The sequence below is a fragment of the Poecilia mexicana genome, unplaced genomic scaffold (genome assembly GCF_051168715.1).
Source record: "Poecilia mexicana isolate PSO_F unplaced genomic scaffold, ASM5116871v1 scaffold_11, whole genome shotgun sequence".
Classification (NCBI taxonomy): domain Eukaryota; kingdom Metazoa; phylum Chordata; class Actinopteri; order Cyprinodontiformes; family Poeciliidae; genus Poecilia; species Poecilia mexicana.
Window position 1 is genome coordinate 15,772,477 of NW_028263380.1, and position 27,476 is coordinate 15,799,952.

The 27,476-nt window shown below is 38.3% G+C and overlaps 1 protein-coding gene across 1 annotated transcript in view; it reads right to left on the reverse strand.

The window, feature by feature from the left end:
* Positions 1-27,241, reverse strand: part of LOC106924683 (CUB and sushi domain-containing protein 3) — a 392,355-nt gene extending 365,114 nt beyond the window's left edge. Inside the window, exon 1 of the mRNA XM_088010270.1 lies at positions 26,001-27,241. Within this exon, the coding sequence (XP_087866396.1) occupies positions 26,001-26,250 (250 nt within the window). The 5' untranslated portion in view covers positions 26,251-27,241. The remainder of the gene's footprint in view (positions 1-26,000) is intronic.
* Between the last annotated feature and the right edge of the window lie 235 nt (positions 27,242-27,476).

Below are 27,476 nucleotides of genomic sequence, written 5' to 3' on the forward strand. Positions count from 1 at the left end.
AAAGGGTCCAGCACGGTTGGACGGCAGTCGAACTGTCAGTGAGTGGCCACATGGTTTTTGGATGTTCATTTTCACACAGACCCACCCAGAGAGCCGAGCTCCTGTGAAACCTCTCCCGCTTCATTATGCGTGATGTTTTGCCATAATGTGTGGTGAACTGTACAGTGAACAAAATGATCACGGCACTAGAACATGACAAAATCAGGAATAAGTCTGCACCGGAGTGTTTTAAGCTATTTGCAGATTGTGAACGTGTGGGTTGTTAGCATTCTAGTAATGTCAAAATCCGAAATCAAAATAAAAATGAAGATAAGGTCATTTGAATGTTGGCACTCTGAGCCGTGTTTTCTCGCTAATCTTGTTTGCAAAGTTTGCTCCCTTACCAGATGAACTACTGAGGGTGTTAAAGGCTATTCATCTGTTACATTAGTTTTTGCTATAACCCCACACTCTAGCATTGACTGTCAACAGGTGGGACTAGGAAGGTGTACTAACAAACGTGAGCTTATATCTGCCTTAACTACTTAGAAATTTTGAGTTTTCAGATTTTGTCCAGTTTTCCAGTAAGGCTGTGAGCTTCCTGCCATGCGAGCCTCATGGAGTTGTTGTGAACTCTGAACTTTGGTGCAGTTATACCATGATGCCTGTTTACCCACTGGAAGGTCCAGGTTTTGAAAGCCATGTGTGGGTGTGGGCTCTCACATAGCATTCTGACAAAATGTACACTGGAGTGTTTGTAATGTGGCGAAATGGAAGGGTTCTTTCAACCTGTATACTTTATACACACTGAGATCACACAGATCTTCTCCATACGACTTTATCTAAGACAAGACATGCGCCTTTTCAACTTCACATTCTGGCAAGTCTGGTGAAAGACTAAAACACAGGAGTCTTTACTTGTGCAACTGCAACAAATCCTTCAATCAGGCTCAGAACAGCCTACATAAAGCAAGCACTTCTAATTCAAAGCAACTATGCAAATTACATGCAATCCAATCCATTTGATTCCATGCAATCCCATTAATTTCACTACAATCGAATTACAACTCAGTCCAATGCTTTCAGATTCAGATATTTATAAACAGGCCACCTCAACTCAACAGAATACGTTTCAAACTATTTCCATTTGGTAATATTTTCTTAATATTTTATTTATTAGTTCAAAGATATACATTATCTTTATAACTACTATCCTCTGCAGTCATTTTACAGATGACTCCCACTGAGAATTTGCTAAACATTTGCAAAAAAAAAAAAAAAACTCCAAGAAGTAGAAGCCATTTCTCTGTAGGAGATCTGTGTGTTTCAGCTGATGCCCATTTCCAGTTGGATTCTATCAGTTTCCACAAGTGTGTCCAAGTGTCTGAATCTCTGTGTGACTGAGTTTGGTAAATGTGAGCTGGACAGGTTCCTGGGAGCATGCTGAGCCGGAGGAAGAGGCACAATTATAATTTCAGCACCCCACTGCTTTCCACCATGGTTATGGCGGTGGCTGAAAATCGCTGCGCTCGTTTCTCCCTGCGCACCTAGTTGGAACACTTCTGCTCCAAGGGCAGGCGTCAACATCAGGGGTCAGTTCACTTCAGCCAAACCAAATGAAAGAGGTAAAGATAGCAACCATCAATGGCTCACAAAAAGCATTCTTCAGTGTTTGACTTTATTCGTCTTCTACCTGAAATGTCACACCGTGATCTTCACATGTGCATTATTGTTGCTTGTCGTACCAGCTTAATAGAGGCTTTGGCGCGGACAATTTGGCCTAGGCTTTTCACACAAAAGAGCTTCTGTTTGTAGATGTATTCACGCAGCTGGAAATGCAACAGAGGGTATGCGGGGGGGGAGTATATGTCTACAGCACTGTGGAAGCAGGACGTGATGCAGAAAGTGCCCAGTGGGAAATGAAATGATTTCTTCTGACACCTTGAGAAACTGCAGATGTGTTGATATCGAACATATCTGTGCACATCTAAAACACAGAAGAGGAAGTTGTGGATGTTTTGATGCTACATAGACAATGTGTTACTTAATCAACATCCATCCATCCATCCATCCATCCATCCACTTTCTTCCGCTTATCCGGGGTCGGGTCGCGGGGGCAGCAGCTTCAGAAGGGAGGCCCTTAATCAACACATTTACATAAAATATAGGGTAGGAAAACTATTTTTTTACAGGCACCGTATTTTAAAAAGCAGGATTTAACAAGAGAAGGCTTTTAAAAGGAAAATTATTTAAAGAATTAATTTGCCAAGGTCGAATCTGTATAAAATCTGCTGACACCTTTCAAGCTAAAGAAATGCCACGTCAAGCCGACAGTTGTTCCTGACCCTAAGCTTCTCTAACTTTGACAGCAAAGCATAATGTGCTCTACAATTTTGCAAGAAATTTCAACTGATACTTGAACATAATTACTTTCCATGCCTGGACGACTAAAGTGCAGATACCCAGCGAGACAAATCATTCAAGCTCATTTTCATTTTGGGCCATATCAAGATCATGAATGACCTCAGAGAGACGGTTGTGGCTGAATGTATTGATAAAACAGATTAATAAACTGCTAAAACATTAATAAATAGCTGTCTCTGCATTCAATGAGCACATCTTAAAATTAATATTGATCATCTTTTCATATTGATGCAATTTGGTAGTATGCATATAAAACTTCTTCGATTTGACTGATAAAAAAAAAAAAAGTACATAACTTTTATCTTGAAGGCTCTATTCATGTGGCCCTCTAGAGTCTAAAGGGCCACATAAAAAGTTGTGGTGGGCCGGATTTGAATGAATGAGTAAATGAATACACTTTATTAATACCAAAAGGAAATTCACCCCTCGGCCTCGATTTGGACACATTGTCTAGAGAGAAAAATGATTCATCTGGCAGCTGTAGGCTCAGGTGATGATTTTCAAAATGCCCTTTTAAGAATTTCATGTTTGATAATATATAAAAATATATATTTACCGTTAGGAAATTATTAGTCTTGTGGTTCATGCATAAAGTTCAAAAAGAAAAAAACTGAATTATTTTATTTGGGATTGTTTTTGTAATTATTTGTCAGTACTATAGCAGTACTACATCGTGTGTAAGTGTTTTGTTTTTGTACTCATCCAAGCGTAATCGGGTTCAGGATATTTTGAAACTCCCTGAAATTTATGAGTTAGCTTCTCTGCTCTACCACAGAGCTAACGCTGGTCTGTGGTCACGCTCGCTCCCTGACCGAGGTCAGTATTTTACGGAGTGGGTCTTTTTTCTGATGTCTCTTGCATGAAGGTCACATTTGTGCAGGTGCACGGCGGAGCAGCGCGTCCCCACTTCAAAGTACTTTGAATCTACATGAGAATCTTTTGTAGTCAAATAGAGCCTTTGGCAGGCATTTCCTCCCATCCTGTGAACGGCTCTTTCTACATGGATTTATTATGTCTTACATGTTAACTTGACCTCTTCTGTTAACTGTCTTTTATTAGCTCTATAAAAGAGAGGAAAGCCTAAACAATACATTTTCTCCTAATAGCCTTATCTTCAGTATGACCAGCTGTTATTACTATTGAGAGCCAGGAATTACTGACTCAAGATTGTACAAATCTGTTCCCTGAAAATAATTGCATTGTTCATTATCACATTAATGATCTCAAAGCTTAGGAAAATTAAATTTAGGTATGCTTTGACTTTTACTTTGTGTTTCTGCTCTGAAAGTACAAATGAATGTTAATCCTTGATAGTTTTTTTTAAATTATTATTTAAAAAGAAATGTACAACGCGTCACAACTAAGAGCTTAATCTTAGATTTAAACGTGAACGTGTGAATATATACGCCCGAGAAATCAATGAATGTCATACTCTATATTAGTGGTTGGTGTTAAACTACAATCTGTTGTGTAATGGATGAACATGGTCATAATGGCACACACTGTGTGAAAAATAGGTATTCAGCATTTATATTTATTGAACTGAAAGTCACACATGTGACTTAAACTAAGTTATGTGTCATAAGAGTCACAGGTCGATGTCTTTAAGTTGTCACAAAAATACAAAAATAATGAATTCAATTTCATTGAATGGACTTTTATTGAATCGACCTAGTTTCATGCTTTGTTTAGATGCATGATTTTTTTTTTCACAGAAACCATCTTCAAATGATGACGTTTATTCAATGCCCTCTGCTTCTCAGATTTTCAGTTTGGTTCAAGTTGAGGGATTGACTACTAGGGCAACTATAGGAGATTTAGTTTCTTGTGTCTGAAAGCAATTGAGAGTTTTCTTGGCTTTGTGTTTGGGATTATTGTCGAGTTGGAACAAAAACCAAAACTGTTTCATCTTCACATTTTTATCAAAAATCTCCCTCTACATTTCTCTATTCCCTCTTCCTTCACGTATATGAAATCTGGCAGTATTATATACAGAAAAACAGCCCTGCAACATGGTGTTCCTACCTCCAATCTTCACCGTTAGTATGATGTCATTTGGGTTTTGTGCAATGCTATTTCTCCCTCAAATAGTGTGTGCAGTAACATGAAGACTTGCGTTTTGGTATCATATGACCAACCTGCATTCCTGTCATAAAGTCCCCAGCCGCAGGGTTTAAAGTTCCTACAAACAAAAGTTATTTCAATTCAGTGTATTAGTTATTGTTTTCACGAAAAAAAAAAATATATATATATATATATATATATATATATATATATATATATATATATATATATATATATATATATATATATATATATATATATATATATATATATATATATATATATCTCCACTTCTGAATGGTGAGTGCATTCTGAGAAAATCATCTGTTTATGACTCACTGATGGTGAACTTTTGTTTTTTTTTCCACTTAAAAATCTTTGACCCAACAGTGCTCACTAGAACATTTCAACATCATGAAATATGTCAGCAACATTGTTATTGTAAATCACAGTGATAGCACAGGTTACAGGAGAGCTTTTGCTTAATAATGAGCAATCTTTGTATATGCCATCCAATATGTCTAAACCAGCTAATGGATTAGTTGCTCTTTTTCTTGGCTTTCTATGCCTTTTTGCAGCTCAGTTTTTTTTTTATGGGTTCAGTGCTTACTCCATGCTGAATAAGTAGTAGACTAATTCATTTTCATAAGGTTTTCTGGGCACGTCTCATTAGGAGGAGACAGCAGGGAAGACCCAGAACTCACTGGAGTGACTATGTTTCCCTTTCTGGCCATGCAACGTCTTGGGATTGCCCAGAATGAGCTAGAGAGTGTCATTGGGTTTCCCTTCTGAACTCGTTACCATGGCGATCCCATCATTGATAAGAGAAAGACAGTGGATAGATGGCCTTGAGTCTTATAAATATATTTTCAGAGTAAAATGTTGTAGTGATCAGTATCTTTTTCTCCACTAAGCCACCTCAAATCAAATTTGTGCTTATTGGACTAGGTTGACTCCTCACAGTAACAAAATATGTCCGTCATATTTTTTTTTACATATTGAGAAACAGTATGTGTGACCACAGAATAGTAGAAAATTCAAATGCAATTTAATGACAATTTAAATCCTGATTACGGAATCAACTATTTGTTTTTAGCAGACTTCAGCTAATGGAAAAAAATCTGGACCTGTGAATTGGTGGCATTTTAAAAAACCAACAGGAATTATTTAAACTAACTCTTGTGAGGCTTTGCACACCACCGCATATGTGGATGTAACTGAATAACTTTATATTTTAGTACAGTTATCCGTAATGATTAGAAACTCTTTAACCTCATTCCCAAAAGAGACTTCAGTGATGTGATTTTTGAGTTTATTCTGTCACTCTGACAGATTAAAAGCGATTGCTCGACTCACTTTTCCTGATTATCATTAAATACCTGTAATGACACCACATGTCTGCAAGACGCTACAAAAGCCAGCGAGATAAGTTGTTTTCTGCTTCAAGTATCATAAAGAATACATAATAAGCTTGCAGATGTAGCTCGACAACTGCTTGATGTTAAATGGATCGTACTTGTATCTCTCCCACAGAGGATGTCACTCACAGCCTTTAATTAAAGTTTTGTTTCATGAGACACAGAACTAAAACTCACCTTTCCACTTATTGCGAGCTATCCAACGTCAACACAAAAATGTCATGTTTGCAACAGACGCTCAGCAGTCTACAGTTCAAACACTCAGTCAGCTCACACCCAGTTGACACTGCATCACGGTACATTAGCTTAAACGGTTGCGCTCCGGCAAGAAACGTAACATTTCCAACAGCAAAGACAAAAAAGAAAAACTCTTTCAGTAAAACCGAACGTGACAGCTTCTTCTCAAAACTGCTCAAGGCCTGCAGAATAGTTGGATAGAATATTTAATGCCGTCTCCAAAGCTGAGTTCTATCACTGTCAAAATGCTTTCTGTGAAGTTTTATTATTCCACCATCAATATTATTTATTTGCCTGGAAACAATGTTACGGTTAAGGGTGCATTTCAGTTAATTAAAAAAAAAAAAAAAAAAAAAAAAAGCAAAAAGTTTATTCATTTAAAAATGCTAAACAAGTACAGATTTATTACATACAGAGTGGTATTTCAAAAGGGTTTTTATATCTATTAATTATGAGCTGGAGTTTAAGAGCACTCAAAAATCTGTTTGTCATAACATTGAAATATAACATAAAAAACATTAATACAGCAGTCACATCAATGGGAAGTTGAGTGGAAGAAAAACTGGTAGAAAACATGATGTGCAGTGGATAACTGCTGTTTTTATTTACTTCTTCTAAATTTCCCATAGATATGCTTGAATACAACACTCTGGACAGCTAACCTCTTTAACAGTTCCCATAATCATGTTTTCCACAACTCAATAAAATCATGCAATACTCTAATTTCCAGAGAATCTCAAAACTATTATATTTTTTGCTGGGCCACAATTTTCAAAATCAACTGAAACATAAATGCTAGCAAATATCCCTCTCTGTGTAAATATTCTTTTAGACATACAAGTGTAATTATGTATCTTCTCAATAATAAAGTTCACAAAAAAAAAAATATATATATATATATAGATAGATAGATAGATAGATAGATAGATAGATAGATAGATAGATAGATAGATAGATAGATAGATAGATAGATAGATAGATAGATAGATAGATAGATAGATAGATAGATAGATAGATAGATAGATAGATAGATTTTCCAAAATGGTCTATATATGTGTGTATAAAACACAAATATAGCCAACTGCCCAGACCTTATTGCCTCAGTTAAAAAACGTGAGTAGATCCATTGTGGATCCTGCCTTTGATGATGTTCTTTGTAGTGCTTGAATTTCTTTCTTTTGCAGAAATTTGATCAATTGCATGAAGTCAGGAGAAACATCTTTTGAACACAGTGACCTTTGAGATATATGTGCAGACCAGTGCTCCTGTTGGCTGGCAGGATTGTAATTCTGTTGCCTCCTGTTCTATAAAAGGCACAAGTCTGATACAGTGACTCAGTACCTTTTATCCTTCAGTCTCTTTTTTTTTTTTACTTTTATCGTTCTGTTTCTTTTGATCTCAGAAACTCATTTCAACTCATCCTCTATCAAGTGTTTGGATGTTCAGTGCTCCTTGGAACAGCCTTTTGCCTCCATTGTTTGTCGAGAAACAGACTCAATTACCGCCAGGAAACTGCTGTGGCAAAGATCGTAAAGAAATCATTTTGTAAACTGGGGCGTCTCTTTAGGACAATATTATTCTTTGTCCGAGAGGCGTTTAAAATCAACTCAACAGAACCACAAATTTTTTGTTTTTTTTTGTTTCTATGACGTAGTTTATACAGAGTGACCAAGACTTTCATCGGGTAACAGGAAGGTTGACATACAGCAGCAGAGTTCCTTTGTTTGCTCTTTAATGGACTGGATTGCCAAAAGGCTGCCTCATTTACCACAAACTGAGGTTTTATTAAAGCAAGTCATGCTAACCCTACAAAATGCCAATAACAAAAACAGTCGTGGTAAAAATATGTTTTATCCTTCTAGGACATTTTTATGAATTAGATAAATATCTTTGTGTTTGAGTTATTTTGTGAAATTTAGCGTGGTTTTTTTAGACGTCTTTAGTGGAATTTATGGTTTAAGAAATTTCCTCCTTATAAGAGTCATTTCTGAATCTTATTTGAAGGCAAAAAATTTGATGTAATTTAAAAATGCATCTAAAGGAGGATGGCATTGAGAATAAAAAGGTCAAAACTGCCGTTAGGGTTTTTTTGTTGATTTTGTTATTTGATGTGCATTTAATTAACTTAATGCAACCTTATAATTTTGACAAGTCCATGAAAAAGAGTAGGAATGCTAAAAAAAACAAAAAACAGGAAGAAAAGTATATCACAGGAAGCTTACTGGACAGAAAATACATCTTTAAAAAATGGAATTTAGATAAATTGTTATGGCACTAGAAAACAGATACACTTCCCTCTATGCCTTGAGGGAAGTTAGTGAAACTTTTGGTTGAAACATGTAATATGAAACATAAAACCCATAATTTCATAGTGTGGAAACGGGTTAGGCAGGCTTGGTCAACATAGGCTACACTTCAGGATTGCAATTCTGAGATTTATAACTATTTTCAATATACAGAAACAGGAATTGGATATAACCTAATTTTACCTGGCAAACTTGGACAAAGTTATTTTGGTCTCTCATTGTGTGACGCTGTGATAGAAAAGATGAGATACACATGTTTGAGCTTCAATTAGCATCTAACAGGAAAATTTATTCTTCTTCTGTGTGCCCAACCTTCTCTATGCCAACAATGTGACAGGCGCCCCCTTGCGGTTGTATGTAGAATTGCACTGAATAACTGAAATAACACTAAAAAATCTATTACATTGAAAAAATAATAGGAACATAACAATAATCTTGGGGTGCCTAAGTTTATATTGAGTGTTTTTATTTACTAATTACTTTCTGTCATCCCTCTACACATAGGTCTCTTGTCTGTGGTGGTGCAGCTATAGTGTCCTCCATATTAACCACACCAGATGTAAAAATGTTTACAAATGCCTTGAAATAAAATGCAGTTATAAAGATTTTGTGCTATATTGTTCTGACTGATAAACATAGGTAATTGTCCTTTTTTTTGTCAGAGCTGCCGTTCTTTAAAGCTTTACTGTTTTAATTGTAGATTTAGGCAAATCGTCAAATAGCCGAATAATGAAGATCAACACAATTCTGTTGTACTTCCATGTTAAATTCTCTAGAGGTTCCCATTTTGAAGAGCGACTAAACAAAATAGGCCTGTGTCCCATCATAGCTAATCTGAATTTGAAAACGTTCTTTAAGATAATTATTTTCTAAGAATTGTTGGGGGGGCAATGAGAACATTTATTTTTTACTCTATATTTTTTAGATACAACCCCTCAGCCCACTGCTGAAAAATGCACTCTAATCAAATATGAGATTTTTCTATTTTTATCAGTGTTAAACCATGCTACTATAAAAAAGTTGCTTCATTTAAAGACATTTGGTGCCAAGAAATGTTGACCATTATTCTAAAACTGTAATACGTTTTATTTGCTTTATTTTTACTATGCACAAGCCCAGAATCTATGTTTTGCATAAAACATCAAATAGGATTTTATTAAAGGAAAGCATAGAGCTCGTGCTGCTTTTATAGCACATGCAATTAAAATGTCTTATTAAACTAGAGTTTCAATCAGAACGGTGGACTTTATTTCCCTTCTAGCCACAACATCATAAATATATATGAATGAGAACAGTTTTATTTTAAACCCCGTCTGTTTATACAGTATATGAATACAGGCAATAAGAGAAGTAAATAGAACAGGAGCTAGATCACCCTGGTATCGTCAACTCACCTTAGTCCAGTGTTTTTCAACCTATTTAGAGCCAAGGTACATTGTTTTAATTGAAAAAATCACGAGGCAACCAAAAATGTAAACAAAGATACTCTGTAGCCACCTATATTATATTTATAGTCATTCTTATCAAAGTGTCTTGAATAGGAATCAAATAAACACAAAAAATTATTTTTATCATATTTACATTTCTTATTTCACATTGCACTTAACATGTCCCCTTCAAAAATACACCTGAACAGCGCCACAGCACTGTGGTGTGATGTATGAATGTAGTAACATTCATGCATCACTAATTCTCTTGTTTTAATGTAAAATGCTCTGTACCTACTGCCATCTAGTGGTAATAAAATCACGATTACGCCGCTAGTCACCATAGACATAATATAATATATTATGAATTATTGAATATATATATAAATATATTATGTCTATGGCTAGTCACTACTACAGCAGAGACACTCAAAGATGGCGTTTATTTATTCGTTTTCAAAAAATCTTTTAAGACCAATTACCGTATTTTCCGGACTATGAGCGCACCATACTATAAACCATACCTTCAAATTTTTTGAACCCGCCTCCCCCACGGAAACTTACCAGCCTCACCGGGCTACAGGCCGCTGGTATCTCTGCCGCTCCATAAGGACCCAGCAGAGGGCAGCAGAGGGCTGCATCCTAATAACTGCTGGATGTATTAAGGATGCAGTTCGTCTCCAAATCCGGTTTTGTTCACGCCGAGTTTACGTGTAGCGGCTCTATTTCCTTCCTGTACTGCCAGGTCGACACTCCTCAACTGAGAAGCTGCATAATATGAGTTTGAAAACATTTCTCCGTCGTGCCTGCTGCTAGTATGTGCTTGTTCCAAATGAAAATCAGCACTTTCTTCTTTGATTTCAAATTTTGACTTCCAATGATTCACTTCCTGCTAAAGCGCCCCCTGGTGGTTGAAGAAAAATCCACAGAAAAGCCACATGTTCAAAGTGTAGGAAAAAAGTAGCAGCTTATAGTCCAGAAAATACGGGAGGTGAAATTGGATAATTTCCACGGCACACCTGACGATCACTAACAGTGGTTGAAAAACACTGGCCTTAGAACATAAATTATTTCAGTTTTAATGTGTGCAAGCTGAACTTTGAGCCAGTTCTTGTGAAGCATGAACTTACACCCTGTCCACAATAAAAAGCTGGATATCCTGTATCACAGAGCTCTGCTGTCCAAGTAAAAATCTGCAGCAATTGGAAAATCTATAATGGTCAAGCACTAAACTACAAAGGTGAGAAACAGCCTAGGGCCAATTTATACAACGTGTGGCGATGACAGAATGGTAGGATGTATACGGCTGTAGTCATGCAGTGAAGCATCTGCTGTCTGCCTGAGTCAGTAATGCTGAGTACGTAGGACCTGTGTGTGAAAGAAACAGAAGGCCAGGGTCAGAGATTAATACGTTTAATGTTGACCACTCCAACACCCCGCAGTGATTTTTTTTTTCTTTTATGTGATGAGAACAGTGTGTGCTGTGCATGTACTGTTGAAACCAGATATTGACATACACTGAATAAAAAGATACAAAGGCAATCCAAACTTTTCTTATTTTAGGTTAGCTAGAATTACCAAAATTGTTTCCATTAGCTAAATGCCAGAAAACTTAGATGCTTTTTAGACATTTTTTTTTTCTTTTTGTAGCTTTCCTCAAATCCAAAGGTTCACATACGTTTGGGTAGTATCAGAGATAACTGTTCTAAAATGTATGACTTCAGTCATGCAAAGTTCAAACCTTTTTGGCTTCCTTCCACAAACTTCTGATAGCTTAACCTACACATTTGAATTAAATGGAGTCTCACCTGTGGATGTATTTTAAGGCCACACCTGAAACACACTCTTTCTTATTTGACACAATGGTAAAGTCAAAAGAAATCAGCCAAGATGTCAGGAAGAGAACTGTGTAGCTGCACAAGTCTGGTTCATCCTTGGAAACAATTTGCTGATGTTTCAACGGGCCGTGTTCATCTGTTCAAACAATTATATACAAGTATAGAGATGATGGGAATGTCTGACCATCATAATGCTCAGAAAAGAAACAGGTTTGGTGTCCAACAGATTAATAAACTTTGGTCCAATGTATGTAGATAGACCCTAGAAAAAGTCAAGGACCTTGTGGAGATACTGGCTGTAGGCAGTAGGTAAGACAGCGCCATTATCCACAGTCAAACTGCCCTCTGCCAATCTGAGTTGAAATGCCACTCAGCGAAAAATAAATCTTTACTTCAAAAGAAATTTTAAAAAAAACACACAGATTGCTGTCAGGAGGAATGGGCCAAAAGTCCAGCAAACTATTGTGACTAACTATTCTGAGGAAAACAAAAATGTTTGACCTAAATCAACAGTTTAAAACACCCATTATCCCTGATCCTGACCAAATGTATGTAAACTTTTGAATTTGAGAAAAGTTACAAAAAAGAAACAAAGCCTGTTTCTAGCTAAGCTGTCTAGTACGCGAAACATTGAAATAATTTTGGTAATTCTAACTAACATAAAACAAGAAAAATTTGGACAGATTTAACTTCAGAGTGAGGAAAAAATGTGCCTTTCTATTCGGTGTAAATATCTGTTCTCAACAGTACGCTACACTTCTGTGCAAATTATGCTAACAGCACTTCCACACTGCAAATGTCTAATATGAATGGGAGTGTTTTAGGAAACACGAGTTGCATGACTGTTTAATTTTGCAGGGGGCTAAATGCTAGCGACAGTCCCGGCTTTCTTGGTTTTGGCCTGCTGAACCATCCTCGTTTTGGGCATGCTGAAGGCCACTGAAGCATGACAGCCTTTAAAAATTCTAGTTTTAGGGAAGACTTGTGCTGAATAATGCTGTAGAAAAAAAGGACTTCAAGACTCCCACTGCAATCGTTTGGCTTTGCAGTCTCTTTGGAGGAATTTTACTGCCGACTATAAAGGACCAGATTGCTTTCAGTTTACTTGTTTCATAGAAGAAGAAGAAGAAAAAAATCTGCCCTAAAAAGAATCAGAGTATTGTGTGAGGATGAATAAAGCATTTGCCTTATGACAGGCATAAAGGTAAGTAATAAAAAATTGGGGGGAAAAGAGATGAGAGTTGAGCCGAGGAGAGATGTTAGGTAAGCAGGTGACAGCAGTTGCCTCCAGCTGTGAACCGAGTGCGCCCAGAAACAGCCTGACAGGGCCTGCTGGGGAAATGAGTCTTCTTTGGGAATAAATCCGACAAGCACTTGCATGCACACGTGCATGCACGTACACACACACGGATAAGAAAGCATCTCCTGCACAAAGAGACACACACAGCCATAGACAGACTGAACAACAGTACAAAAAAGCTCCCAAGGCGCAAGACTCTGAGAGGAAATACATCATTATACAGGAAGGAATGCATCACCTGCAGAGCTCCGAGACGCCAATGAGAGACTGGGAAAAAAAGGTGAGGCAGCTTACGCATGCAAATGCAACTTAATGATTATCCATTAATACAGTATCATTAGTGCGATAATGAGGATTCAAATCCTTGCTCGCAAAGATATTAATCAATATTTGTTATAAAAGTGGTTTGGAGCAGGAAACAGTTATTTAATAGCTCTAATAAAGTCAATACGCTACAACAATGAGCACAGCAGCGTGAGGTGAGGAGGCGGGGAGGGTTTTGTTTGTGTGCTCAGATACCACGGTGCATATGATGTGCGTTGACAGCCTCGTTTCTATTGGGTTTAGGGCAACACGGGCACAACTGTCATCATACACCAGGTCTAAACACAAACCACCACACAAAAACACCCGCTGTCGCTTCCCTTTCCGTGTCTTCTACATACCATGTGTGCTCTGTTGTGCATTTTTTATGGTGGGGGAGTTTGGCGGTAGGTGGCGGGGGCGTGCATGCGTGCATGCTTTGTTACCCGATGCCTCTTAAAAGATTAACCACACCAATTCCCCTTCCTCAAAGTTAAAAAATACATGAACACCTCCATCTATAAATTATGCTAATACAAATGTGGGAAAGTTGAGGAGAGGAAATTGTACCATCTCACAACAGTGAGTGTGCTTAGGTTCACTGATAGTTCACTTGTCCACTGAGCATTGTCTTGGGTCTTGTTTAAATATCTGTACATCTATTTTCAAGTTATTATGTTTTCATAAACACAGCAGTGATTGATTTAAAGAGATAAAAGCTAAACAATTGCCACTGCCTGCTAATAAGTCCCTTTAGGCGCCAGGCTCTACTGTGATGTTTCCGTACACCTTCTCTGACACAGATTATGTTACACATTTGTATTCGTTAAAAAAACAGCTGCATTTTTTATGAATCTCAGTTTGGTTCAACTTGCATAAAAATAACTACAGACTAATGGGGGTTTTATAAAAACCCATTTCCTCTGTTGCCCCTTTAAATCAATACAAAGACTTACACAAGACAAATCTGCTTATAATCCATGATGTGAAAAAAAACTTTTGCATGTGAAATGTATCTTTGATGCAGAAGCATGACCTCAATAATTTCACAAAAGTTGCTTTAAAAATAACTCCTTCGTGGGTACTCTCCAGATACTTTTTTTTTTTTTTTTTTTTTACAATGGGGTTCTATTAATTTTGTTAAATTCAGAAATTTAAAACACAGGCCTGAAGTGTAAATGCACTGTGTGGTAGAATTTATGTCACACCAAAAAAAAATTAATAAAAAAAAAGCCACATATAGGTGAGCTTTTTTCTGCCAAAAAGTGACTAAGGTCAATTTTCTGCCCAACAAAATGCAATTTCTGCCTGAAATTACTTTGTTTCACTCAAAGGAATTATATCATGTAGTTAAGGATTATAAAATGTAAAATTTAAAAAATGTGCTTCAATTCCCTTTTGTGTTTTCACACTGGCTCTATTATAGGAAATACGTACTTAGGAACAAAGCAATTTAGTGTCAACAAAGGTAGACTGTAAAATGTCAGCTGTTTCCTCTGTTGTGCACCTTCTTGCCAACATATGTTGATAATTCTTTTAGTAAACACAAAAGTGAGCATCGTCTAAAATGGGAATGACAGCTGCAGCAGTTGCAGTAGCTAATGTTTTTCATCCACATTTAAAAAAAATACAACAGAGAGCATCACATAAAATCATATGACTTTCAAACAGAGTCTCAAACTTGTTGGCAACATGGATCTGTCCATGTTACCGTGGATCATGCCTCGTTTCATGCCAACACATGATGACTGCTATTGCTCAATATTAGAGCAACCTGTGAGTACAAAAAGGAACCTGTTAAAACTAGATTAGCAAACGAGCATAACCCATTAAAACAATTATCTTCCAACCTGTCCAACTAATAGCTTTTTGAATTGCTGGATGATGAATCTGAACTAAAAGTTAATTGCAAGTTAAATTAACATCACAAATTAAAAAGCCATGCTAATATCATCGTGCATGGAAACAGCCCATCATTACTTTTGCGATTAATTAAAGCTTTGTATCACATTCATGAGGATTATCTGGCTCATCTTTTACACATTGTTACCTATAAGTGTATACGATAGGAATATATTCATCATGTCCATTCATTAAGACCCTACTGGTATCATTAGCCAATGTTGTATTGAGAATACAATAAAAAAAATCATGAAATAATTGATGTGTGCTAAATCACTCCTATTATCTCCAGAATGAGTCAAATGTGAGGCAGCCAGGAAGCTGGTAGTCACTTTACTAAAACTAGGTTAAATAAAAGCCGAGGTACTCTATAAAAAAGTGTGACCTATAATCTTTGGTTACTCTTACTTGAAATGATTTTGTCTGCTTTTGTCAGAATCCTTCTTTCAAATTTTGGATTGCATTTGACTTTTTTTCTAAACAGTTAGTTCTTGGATAACCAGTCTACCAGCAATACAAGCCAGTTACAATGCATTTCTATTTTATGTACGCTAATGGCTGCAAATACAGTTTTGAGAGTTGTGCGAAAGAAAGGAAAGCATGATTTTAGAAAAAAAAAAAAAAAAAAATTTACAATCAAATTGCACATGCAGCAACTTGCTGGCCAACACTGAGGGTGCTGCAATGTTTTTATGTTTGGGAGTTTGTTCAAAGTAGAGTAAAATTACACCTTGATAATTTATTGTGGATTCAGTTTATTGTAATCAGGTTTAACCATTTGCACAAGATGTTCGCCAGTTGCTGCTGCTGCTAGTCTGTGGAGGAGGTGAGCGGGTGAGGTGTGGGGTAGAGGAAGGTCGGCTCTAGACTGCAGCTCCAAATGAGGAGCTTTGTGGAAACAGGCAGCGCTTTGTGACAGCAAGCATTTAGGCATCCTCGAATAGCTGAAATGGAAGGTTAAAAGATTCATAAATATGCATTAAAGAATCAAAGCAACACTCCAGGTATGTTTTTGAGGACCTCGGATATGATCAGTAGATATTGCCTGGAGCAGGACACTGACATGGCTGGTGGGATAATATTCGGACACCATTAATAGAGATCTCACACTATTAAATCTCACCGAATTACTGCAATAGAAACCATAACACATAAGAAATAATTTCTTTCCCCTCCAACTTAGCGTCTTATGTACTCTACAGCCATATTGGATAATAAACTGAAGGTGAATCCCTGACTTTTGGAGTTAAAAAAACAGAATTAAAGTGTCTTTTCCATTTGATTTTATGGTTCAGAACTTGGACATTGCAACTTGCAAATACAGATCAATAAACTACGTCACTGTTTACATCGTCAAACCTGTTGCCAGTGGTAGTGTTTCCCCATCTTCCCTGATTTGCATTCATATTTTATATCGGTCGTATTCCTCCCACAGAGCAGGAAAACAGTCATTGAGGGCATTTGTATCCACCACAAGTACAGGCTGACAGGGACAGACTCCGGCTGTCACAAGGGAGTGAACCTTTGACCGGCTTAGCTGTTCACATGGCGAGCAATCCATCTCCCTCCTGTGCGTATTTTTCCGAATTTATATCCAGCCTTTTTATATGTAAAGAAATACCTTTCCCTATAAGAGTTGTAACAGTTATTTCCGCACACCACCAACACCTTACACACAAACAGGGCACCAGCTGGTGAGGAGACTCCCTGTCTTTGTTAATTTCTCATCTGCCTTTCTCGTAGTGCATCAGAGACAGAGGCTCTGTGTGTGTGTGTGTGTGTGTGCGTGTGTGTGTGTGTGTGTGTGTGTGCATGTCTGCTGTCCCCGAGCATGTGAGTGTGTGTTGTGTGAGTTTGTGGCCACACCCTCAGGGTAACACATGCTATCTTGGTGTGCCCAGATTATATTTATTCCGTAATAAGTTTCTGTGTGTGTGTGAGAGTGTGTGCACAAAGACTTTACTTGCTCAACATGCACACGTCACGTCTACTTTTAATCATCCCTGAAATAATGAAGAGGCAATGGAAGACATTGTGTGCGTGTGTGTGTGTCAAAGACAAGGCGTTGAGTTTCTGGAGGAATCTCATTTCTGTAAAATGACACCTTCTCATGGTCAGGAACCCGTGGTTTTCTTCGATTTGATTGGCCTTTCAGGAAACCCTGATATTAGATTCCTTCAAGAATGCTATGGGAATTGCCATTGAATCTTATTTTAGATTAATAGAAATGACCATAACACAATCTATTTGTCAAGATTAAAAAAAAAAAAAAAAACTAAAGAAAGAGAAATATAACTTTTCATTACATTGCAATAAAATTACATTTGGATCATGCATGAAACAAGCGTTCAGCATTTCTGGATTGAGTTTTTATTAAATTGTGACACTTATACTGAAAACAAACTTTCATAAAAATCAGATGAAAAACTCAACTGTATCTTAAAATGTGCTATGGGGCTTCTGGGCCCTCTAACAGCTGAGTGTTTCTCTCTTTGTTCTAATTTGCGGGGCCAAAATGAACCCCTCTTTCTATTTAACAAGCCTGTTGTTAGCCGAGGCAGCTCAATAAGCGAAAGCCCATACTCCTGAAATCATACAAGGCAAATTAAAAAATTCAAAAAGGCATATTTTTAAAACAGTCCCCATTTGGGAAGTGCAAGAATTAGATGTGCTCCTGGCTGTAGGAGGAAAAAATAGCTCACAAGAGAGATAAACTGACCTGTGCCCTCAGAGTATTTCACAGTGGATACTTATCAACAACACAAACATGGATATTCAGAAAAGATGACAGAAATGGGATAAAAGGGGCGATTACAAATTCATCACAAGACGAAGTCACCAGCAGGAGAAAGAGAGGACTGGAAAGATGAAATATAAAATATCATATGGATTTGTCAAATCTACAGAACTTTAATGCCCCTACCACACTACTGCGTATCTAAACCACATTTCAGTGACAAAGGAATACATACGTAAAGTAAATTTCATTGATATAGCACCTTTGACAAATCAGAAAACCCCAAAGTACTTAATAGAAAAGCATCAACACAGAAGAACACAAAAAATAATACATATATCATGCGGCATAAAGCTACCTTAAAAGTCATTATGAACAAACTGTTAGGCAGTGCCATTCAACTGAAAATAAGTTTCAAGTAAATGTCACTCCACTGTTAACTTCCAACAAATTTGATCCATCCATCCATTGTCTATACTTCCTTTTCCTAGCAGAGACTAGGACTGGTCATTGGGCGAGAAGCAGCCGGATATACCCTGAACAGGTTGCCAGTAAGAGAGACACACACAAGACAAACAATCACGCACACACAGTTACACCTAAGGTCAGGTTGGAGAGAACAAATAACCCAACAGTCATCTTTGATACAATAGTATAATTTGACACAACTCACATCATGTTTGCCCCATTAATGTTTGACTTCCATGAGAAAAGAGCTATGTAAATGTTACAACAATGACCCACATATTATAGCACTTCTACTCTTGTTGCTTTGGCTTCACTGTAGAAAATACTTAAAGCAATTCATCATATGACAATGAAATTGTCCTCAGCATAACATAGAGATTCATTTTAGGATTATCTTTTGTATACTTAAAGACTTGTAGAGCATTAAAATAAGATGATAGTAGGCAAGGTTACCTTTAAACATTGAGAAAAGTCAGTTGATAGGTCATAATACCAAAAGTGAGTAAGAGCTTAAAATTAGGACAATGGCAAAGAAGCCTTTTTTTTACCTTGTATTATGGGTATATTAATAAAAACATGCAAAATGCTGGTCGGTAAATGTAAGGGAAGATTTTATGATGTGCTCCTCACCTCTCTTTTCTTTTACAATACATAAGTTTTGTCATAACATATGCCCGTAGATTGTCAAGAAAACAGCAGGGGATGGGTCTTTCATGCTTGGGACTAATCCTTCCATTACTTCCCTGTACCCAGAACTTATCAGGATCAAAGCGGTCTTCTTTAACATCAAACACAATACTTGCTTTTCTTCACAAAAGGTAAATGGGAAGATCGTCTGTGCTGGTGGATAACAGCTCACATCACACCTGTAGCTCAGACAACACTTTCTTCCCTTTGTTGGGAAACACTTAAAGAGTAGCAACCTGTTCTTACAAGATCATCAGAAAATATAAGACACGACCGCTGTCTGGAAACAGTCAGTATTTTTGGATGTTGATCGGGGTACAGTTTAGACGAGACCACCAAGACACCTTAGCTTCCACCTCACCACATTTAGAAAACAGTAACTCTTCTCCGATAAACCAGGTGCTGATGTGTCAGAAGTTGCGTTAAACTAAAAAGGTTAAGTAGCGCACGTAGCACAATCCTATCCACCAGGGTTTTTGTTATCTGCCCGTGCATGTGTTGACAAAACCCTTCAGCCATGCGTTCTGCGCATGTGTGCTTTCACACCTCCAGAGTACTTCACACTTCCACTCCTCAAAAAAAAAAAAAAAATCTTACCAAAGGCGCCAAGGCAGAGCTTTGGCTAATTAGGAGGTGCATTGTATGAGTAGGCACCACCCAAAGGCTGCCACAGGAAATTCAAGCATTTCTCAAACATGATTTTGTGTTTGATGAGGGAATGACATTATGCAAAAAAGAGCTCAAAAAGGTTGACTTTGCATAAACATAAACATCTGCTCTGATAGGTTTCAACAAAAATGTATTACGTGAAAAACTATGAAGAGCTCAGAACAATTAAACAAACTGAAAAAGTGGAATATTTACCTTGAAGTTTTATGTTGGGTAAAGTTATAAAGTGCTTCAGATTAAAAAACAACAACAACAACAAACAGCTTCACATAATTGTTTGTTTTAAGAGGTCAAAAATAACCCAGGAGTGGCTTTCAGTAAACAATTTCCTGGGAAAATGAGTGTCGCTTAGTTCAATAGGAGACAAAGGATTATGATGAAATTATACAGGAAATGTTTAACACATTTCCCACACATCCGAGGTCATTGAATTCTCTCTTTATGAATTACAGCCATTTCCTACGCTGTCATCCTTTTTCACATCCGCAAAAGGCAATTGGTCTTTCGACAGATGAGCAATTTAATGGTCATGCAGATGTGGCCTGCTTCATTGTTGCTTTATGACAAATTAATGAGATAAAATATCTTCAGATAATTGGTGGCTGTTCATGAAAAATCTTAATTTGCTGTCTAAAAGAGTCAATATGATTAAACGAGGCAATCTTTCTGCCCAAACAACTCAAATCCAATTACAGACACAGTAAAAGAGTTGAAATTTGTTGAAGAAGCTGTTTCTTTAGAGCCCAAGGGACAAATGGTGTTTCTTTTGTAACACCAAAGAAAATCATAGACAAAATTCAACAGGTGAAATCACAGAAAAAATAAAATAAATAAATAAAGTCTTGATAATTAGACCTAGTGAAATGTGGAGCAGTACATAGTTTTACTTACTGTGTGATTTTGCAATAATTTTACATTTATATGTATCAGAGTAGAGGAGGCAGAGGCTATAAAGGGGTAACTTCTAATTAAGTGTATAGATGTGAGATTAGCTGAATTCAAGTCAGGAGGGACAGTTGGAGCAACAGTACAGAACGAAGTAATAATAGCGACAAGAAAAATGCGAGATGACAGAGGTGAGAGAGTACTAATATCAAAGCCAAATGTTAACTGACTTGTGTTATGCCCTCCTCTCTGCCCCCACCATGACTTGCTCGACTTCCCCAGTCTCCTCTCCCCTGCTCTCCCCGCCGTTCCCTCTGTCTCTCCGAAGCATTTTTATGATCAAGAGGCTGACTCTGCAACAGACACATCTCCGCTCCCAGAGAAACCAGCCATAAGCCACAGGATTAACTGTGTGTTAGAGAGCCTGGGCTGTGCTAATGCTCAGTGTCAGAGTGCCCGCCAGACTCAGAGTGTACACAGCGTGCTAATCGTCCAAATATACGTCTGTTAGGGAGAAAGACAAAAAAAAACAAAAAAACGTTACCTTGAACCGCAGCACTAACGAGCAGTCTCAACTGTATGTTGAATTTCTGTGGATATCTGACAGCAGTGAGTGTTTATTCAAAATGATGAACTGGTCACTAACTTGGATAACGTATTACTGCTGGCTTGTAGGTGAACATCATCAATCAAGGATTCATTATCAGGACCAGAGCTGTCCACAACTGCAATCAATCTCTGATATTTGGTACCTGGATGCAAAATTTGACTAGCATTAAAATTACTAGAAGCTACAAGGAGAATAACTGATAAATTTAAATTTAGACATGTTGTAGGAACACAGCGCTGCATTTCTACGGACTGTCAATGTAAATTAAATGAGCTAATTTTATCCTTCTGGTTTAATTCAGTTTACATGTGGGAGTCTGGCCTCAAGGAGAAGTGGTGACTGTCGGTTGCTCTGCTGATGACAACATGTAGATTATTACCTGGTAGTCTTTTGTTTTTGTTTGTAAATGTCCGCACAAACAGTGTGGTGTCATGCAAGCCCCTCTAGATTGGGGACACAGACAAAAAAAACCAACTAAAAACCTGTTGGTTCGATCGATAATTACACAGGAACGATCAGGTGTATCTTCTGATAAAATGGCTGTTACCATTCATATACCGTCTGTGAAACTCTGATGAGGCTGCATCTCACAGATGGTGTTGAAACACAAATCTACTGCAAAGCTACAGGTTGAGAGGTAGAACGTGGCTCTCATCTCAAATCTGACAGCTTTAAACAAGAGTTAGAATACATTTGAACTGAGGAGACTGTAGGAAATACGTAATGCATGTTGGTTTTTACCCCTCCAGTGTCACTGTGCACATGTGACTTGGTATGTTTGGTGAGCAAATTAAGTCTCTGGAGCTACAGGACAAATCTGACAGAAGAAAGGAGCGTAGTGGGGGTGGAAAAGGTAGGTGCTGTGAGAGCGGAAAAGAATTGCTGAAAAAAAAAAGAAAAAGGAAAGCAGAACAGGTGACAAAGAACAGAACTGAAATACAGCAGTCTTTCAGAGCTTGAGATAAAGAATTGTTTAAGGCAGTTAAACCAGATTTATAATTAAGGGTAGCATTTGCCTAACAAGACAAAAAGGGTCAATAGCAAAAGGTTGATGAAGCATTTCATCATCTCTCCCCAAGAATTACGTTGGATTCACTTTACAGCACAAAGACAGACGGAACAAAGACTTCCTAATTAAAACTCCGAATCATGACAAAGGTGCACCGACTCTTAAAATGGTACCAAGTGTTTCTGTCAAATGTGTTAAGCAAGTTATGAAATTAAGGACTTTTTGTCCACAGGCTACAGCAGCATGTAAATCCATTACACCTTGCTCATTGCTTTAGAGTCCAGATTGCTTTTGTAGAGTAGAAATGAAGGTTCATACTGTGATTGGTTACCTGCCAATGGGCTGGTGGAGCAGACTAATATGCCAGCCAGAGCCAAAACAGAACAGTGCTTTTGGCTCGTTTCTGGTTTTAATCTTCCTGCCGTGTTTTAAAGCTTTCGCTTCTGAAATGTCACCGTGCCCTGAACACTTAACATGTTTAATTACTTGTTTTTGTTAAGTCTCTATAAACTTTTCAACAAGGGTCCATTCACTTGCTTACTTCAACAGGCTATTTTAATTGAAAACTCTCCTACAGAATATACAGTATTGTATGTTCTGGACTACACAGGAAATGTGATCAATGTTATGATTATGCCATAAAATATTTAAAATGAGGCATTTCATACCAACACACATCAAGATCCACTGAATAAATTGACAAAACTAGATCTTCTTGAAACGCCAAGAAAAAGGCCTTTTGCAGCTACATAGTGGTCTGTCATTATGTGATGGAATACAGGAATATGTCTCCCGTGGCTATTCCCTGTCTTGCTTTCTTTAATCATTCTAGGAATCTATAGTATTTTTTGCACTGTCAGCCTACACACAATCTCCCTGCACTGGAGGATCATACAGACTTTACAGTGACAAATGGTTCTCAATAGCCTTCCACGCGTCCCTTTCTTCTTCCATTTTCACTCAGTTGTCTGAAATCCTAACATTCGTAAAAACTTCCTCTCGTAGCAAAACCTCAACTTAGAAATCGAGTCTCTACACTACCTTTTGTTTCGTTCCCTCACTTCATCTTCCTCTGCAGAATCCACAGTGACAGCTTGGTTGCTCTCCATCCACAAAAGTCAATTGACACACTGATGTGTGCATGCATGTGCTTTGCACAGATTTGATGTGTGTGTTTGCTCATCTTGTTCTCACTTCCAACTCATCACATATGGACATTTGGTCAGGAACACTTTGCGGTTATTCCTAAGTGCGCATAGTGTTTCTTTAAGCATTATTATTTAATATGCAGCGCAGTCTGATCCCCCCAAGTCCTGAATGCTCTCTGTGGGTCAACTCACCCCCATGAAACAGGTCACTGTGGTTACCTAATGTATGATACCACAAACGAGAGAAGCGTCTAATTCCTGTTAAATTAAGTCAAGTTATGTCTTTTCAAACTCTTCAACCCGAGCAAATCACTAATTTTCTAGCTTTTTCACTGACTTTAAAAAGACTTTGGTCACCAATTTAGATGGTCTGGAGCCAACGATCCATATATTTCATGTTTCTGATGAACCCATTCTGCATGTTACTTTCCTTTTTGCTCAAAACGGGGATATCAATGTTCGCTGGCCAGGCATATTCCTGTTTGTGTTGATGTCCATCACCTGGTGATCACCAATCTAAATGGAAATAGGGAAGTTAAATTCCGACAGGTCATGATTTCTTGATGAATCAGGACTGAAGCCTCGGGGCCAATGAGCATACATTTCTGGGATGCTTTTAGACCTGAGAACATGCCAGGTCATCTCGTCAGAAATCTAGTCAAATTCCTTATTTAGACCCAATCAAAGTCCAGAAAGGCTATGTAGGACACACTGTTTTTCCCCCCCCAGTTTTTAGTCAAAGCAATCAAAAAATAATGTTATCAAAATTTTTACTAAAAGTGAAAACTCTGTTTTCTACCGTGACAACTTCAATTTAGAACTATGCATTGGCCTGAATTAATCTCCAAACATTGTTGCTCTCACTCAGAGCTTCAATGGATCAAGGCTGGACAACACAAGGAAAACATTCAGTCGAGATATTTTTGCTCATTACTTAAATGACGACATATGTTCGAAATAGATGGTTCACTCAAAAATGTCGAAGCATGCTCTGCCTCCATTTAAAACAGAAAAGGCAATACTTTTCCCCCGCAGCTACTAAACTAACAATTCACTAAACTTTGGATTTTGAAATATGGACTTAAAAACAGAATGAATAAAGTACTTGGTAGATTTTATGCATTTATTGAGCAGTGTATAACGTTTTGCTGCTCTACTCTTTGCAATATAACTGTAACTGACTGACATTAGCAGTGTAGGTTATCTGCTCAGGTAAACAGTCTGCAATCAGACACTGGCTGTGGCTTTTATGACCAGAAATACTTAATTAGAGCCAGATTGTTTTATTTTCTGCCAGCTGACTGGCAGTGCATAGCAGATGACACTCCTTTTAGTTTTTTGTACCATGATTTTGGCTTTTATACAATGAGAAACATTTACTGACATTTCAACGGAAGATAATCAGATTTAAACATAAGGAGTTTGGAATTTTCATGAATTTACAATTTAAAATTCCTTTATTTTTGTTGTATTTTTGTAAACACCTTTCCCATTTTTTCTTATTGTGCCATAGTCCTTAGGATTACATTGAAAAAAATCCTAACACATTAAAGTTTGTCCAGATTAGCTAGCACACTTTTTTTTTTCTTTTTTACATCAGTTGATCAGCAGGGCACATAAACAAGTGGGGGAGGGGCAGCTACCACAGTGCTCTATGCCCCATTCAGTGTGAGAAAATGTTTTTATAATCACATTAAAATGACTTCAAACCAGCCAGGCAGCCCTACAGGATTCCTGAAGCGACCAATGAAAAATGGCTACTCAAATGAAGTTTTTGAAAAAGTGGAAGATAAACTACACCTGTGAGCCAGAAGGCAAGAACGAAACAGAGTGAGCATAACTGAATATTTAAATACTCAATTTCATACATAATGCTCAATTGAAGGACATAAAGTGAAGGAAATGGAAGTCAGAGATCTAAGATTCATATACTGACTGCATAAAGCTTTTTGTAACTAAAAAGAGATTTGTTGATGGACATTTAGGAATAAAATGCTGTGTAAGGCTTAGGCCTCAACACTATATACAACTCACGTTCACACACCCACACACACAGAGGCAAAAACTCCCGCACACACTTTGGTATAAGCAACTCACGTTCGCTGCCACAGCCCAAGAGCTACCGCAAGAATATTTATTGGCTACCGGCTCAATGGCTGTATTGAAGAGAAGGATTGAGGGAGGAAGAAGAGAGGGAGAAAGAGAGGAAGAAGAGAGGGAGAAAGAGAGGGAGGGAGGGGGGAGAAAGAGGAGAAAACGAGGAAAGGGGGTAGGAGGGGAAGAGGCTGTTGCCGCTTTTTCCTCATCCTCCCTGTGAGCCACTTTCTGATTCCCCGCATCACACCACACACACATTCACGCGACACCTCGCAGACATCCCCGCGCGCACGCAGACACCCTCACACACACAATCACACAGAGGCGCGCGCGGAGGTAAAGAGGCAGAAGAAGAAGAAACATCTTTCTCTCCCAAGAAAAGTATGAATGTGCGAGTGAAAGAGGACGTTCATGTCACCGCGTGAGCTGAGCACGCGCACATACATGTGAGCGCGTGCGTTTGTGGGGGTGTCGCATCCTCTTCCTCCTTACCTTGCGCGCGAGAAGAGAGCGAGCACAGCACAAGAGTCCAGAGAAAATAGCGCATCGCCTTCATTCCTCCGTCCGTCATCCTCCCGTTCATCCCTCTCTTCTTCGTCGTCACCCTCTTCTTCATCATCATCCTCCTCCTCGACGAGGGGAGAGCAAGACAGCGTTCCGTGACGCTATTAGCGAGATTATTTGCATCAATACATCTTCCGCGAGCCGAGCGCGAGCCCTCCAAGCTCTCACCGGGCCGCATGCTGCTTCACATCCAGAAAACGGAGGGGGGACAGGGAGAGCGGGGGGAGTGAAAGGGAGAGCGAGAGAGAGAAGCGTTTTTCTTTGCCTCCTCCTTCTAACATAGACTAGATAAATCCCTCACATCCGAAAAATGAATTCAGCGAACATCCACAGAGAGAGAGAGAGAAAGACAGAGAGTAAGCAGAGACGCAGAGCGGGCAGGAGGGACGGGCGCACAGGTTGTCTCTGCAACCTGCGCTCTCGATGGCTATCGTCAGTATGTATGTGCTCCCTTCAGTTCCATTTCAACACCAAAACAAAGTAATTGGGAGCTTCAAATCCACACTTTCCACAGCCAGTGTCCGATCTTCATTCTGAAAATGATCATCTGTGTCGTTTTGCAGTGTCCTTTGAAAAATAAGTAAAAAAAAAAATCCCCTCGGTGCTTCTCTGAATCGTTTGTCACTACAATGTGTCACAAATCAATAGAGATGCTTGTTCTTTATTTCTTTCCTGATCGGTTAATCCTCTTCTACCTCCCCCGTCTCTTGTCTCACGCGTCTGTGAGCCCTTCTGCTTTTCCTTTTTTTTCCTCCCTTTTCTCTCCTCTCAAACTGTAGCGGAAAAAAAGTCTATCTTCTCCCCCTGAAAGAAGAGAAATTCGTTATTCTCACGACTCCCTTATTCCACTGACTTCTTGTCAAATAAGCATCATCACAAGTCTCTCCTTTTGGTATATCCTTACCAGACAAGGGGAAATTCATTGGCTTGCTCTTTGCGTCGAAACAGTCCCTGTGTAGTTCTCTCTGCAGAGAAAAATCAGTCAAATTATTATTTTTTTGTTATTTAAAAAAAAAAAATCCAAGTTCTTGTCAGAAATCAGAGGAGAGAAGCATCCTTTCCTCTGCTCGGATCGCTCCTCTCTCCCGGTGAAGCAGCTCGGTGCGTCTCTTCCCTCTGCCCGGCGCTGTGCAGAGATGCTGCCTTCAAGAGCTCCTCATACTGTAAGCTCCCCGCTCCCACACAAATTCACGTGGTCTATTGGTCGGAAGTATCAGTTTGAAAATTAACTTTTGCTGATTACATGTATTTATGTGGATGAACTGTGTGTGTGTGTGTGTGTGTGTGTGTGTGTGTGTGTGTGTGTGTGTGTGTGTGTGTGTGTGTGTGTGTGTGTGTGTGTGTGTGTTTTGTAATAACATCCTAACATCAAGGTATGACAACTGTTAAGATTTGCAGCTGGAA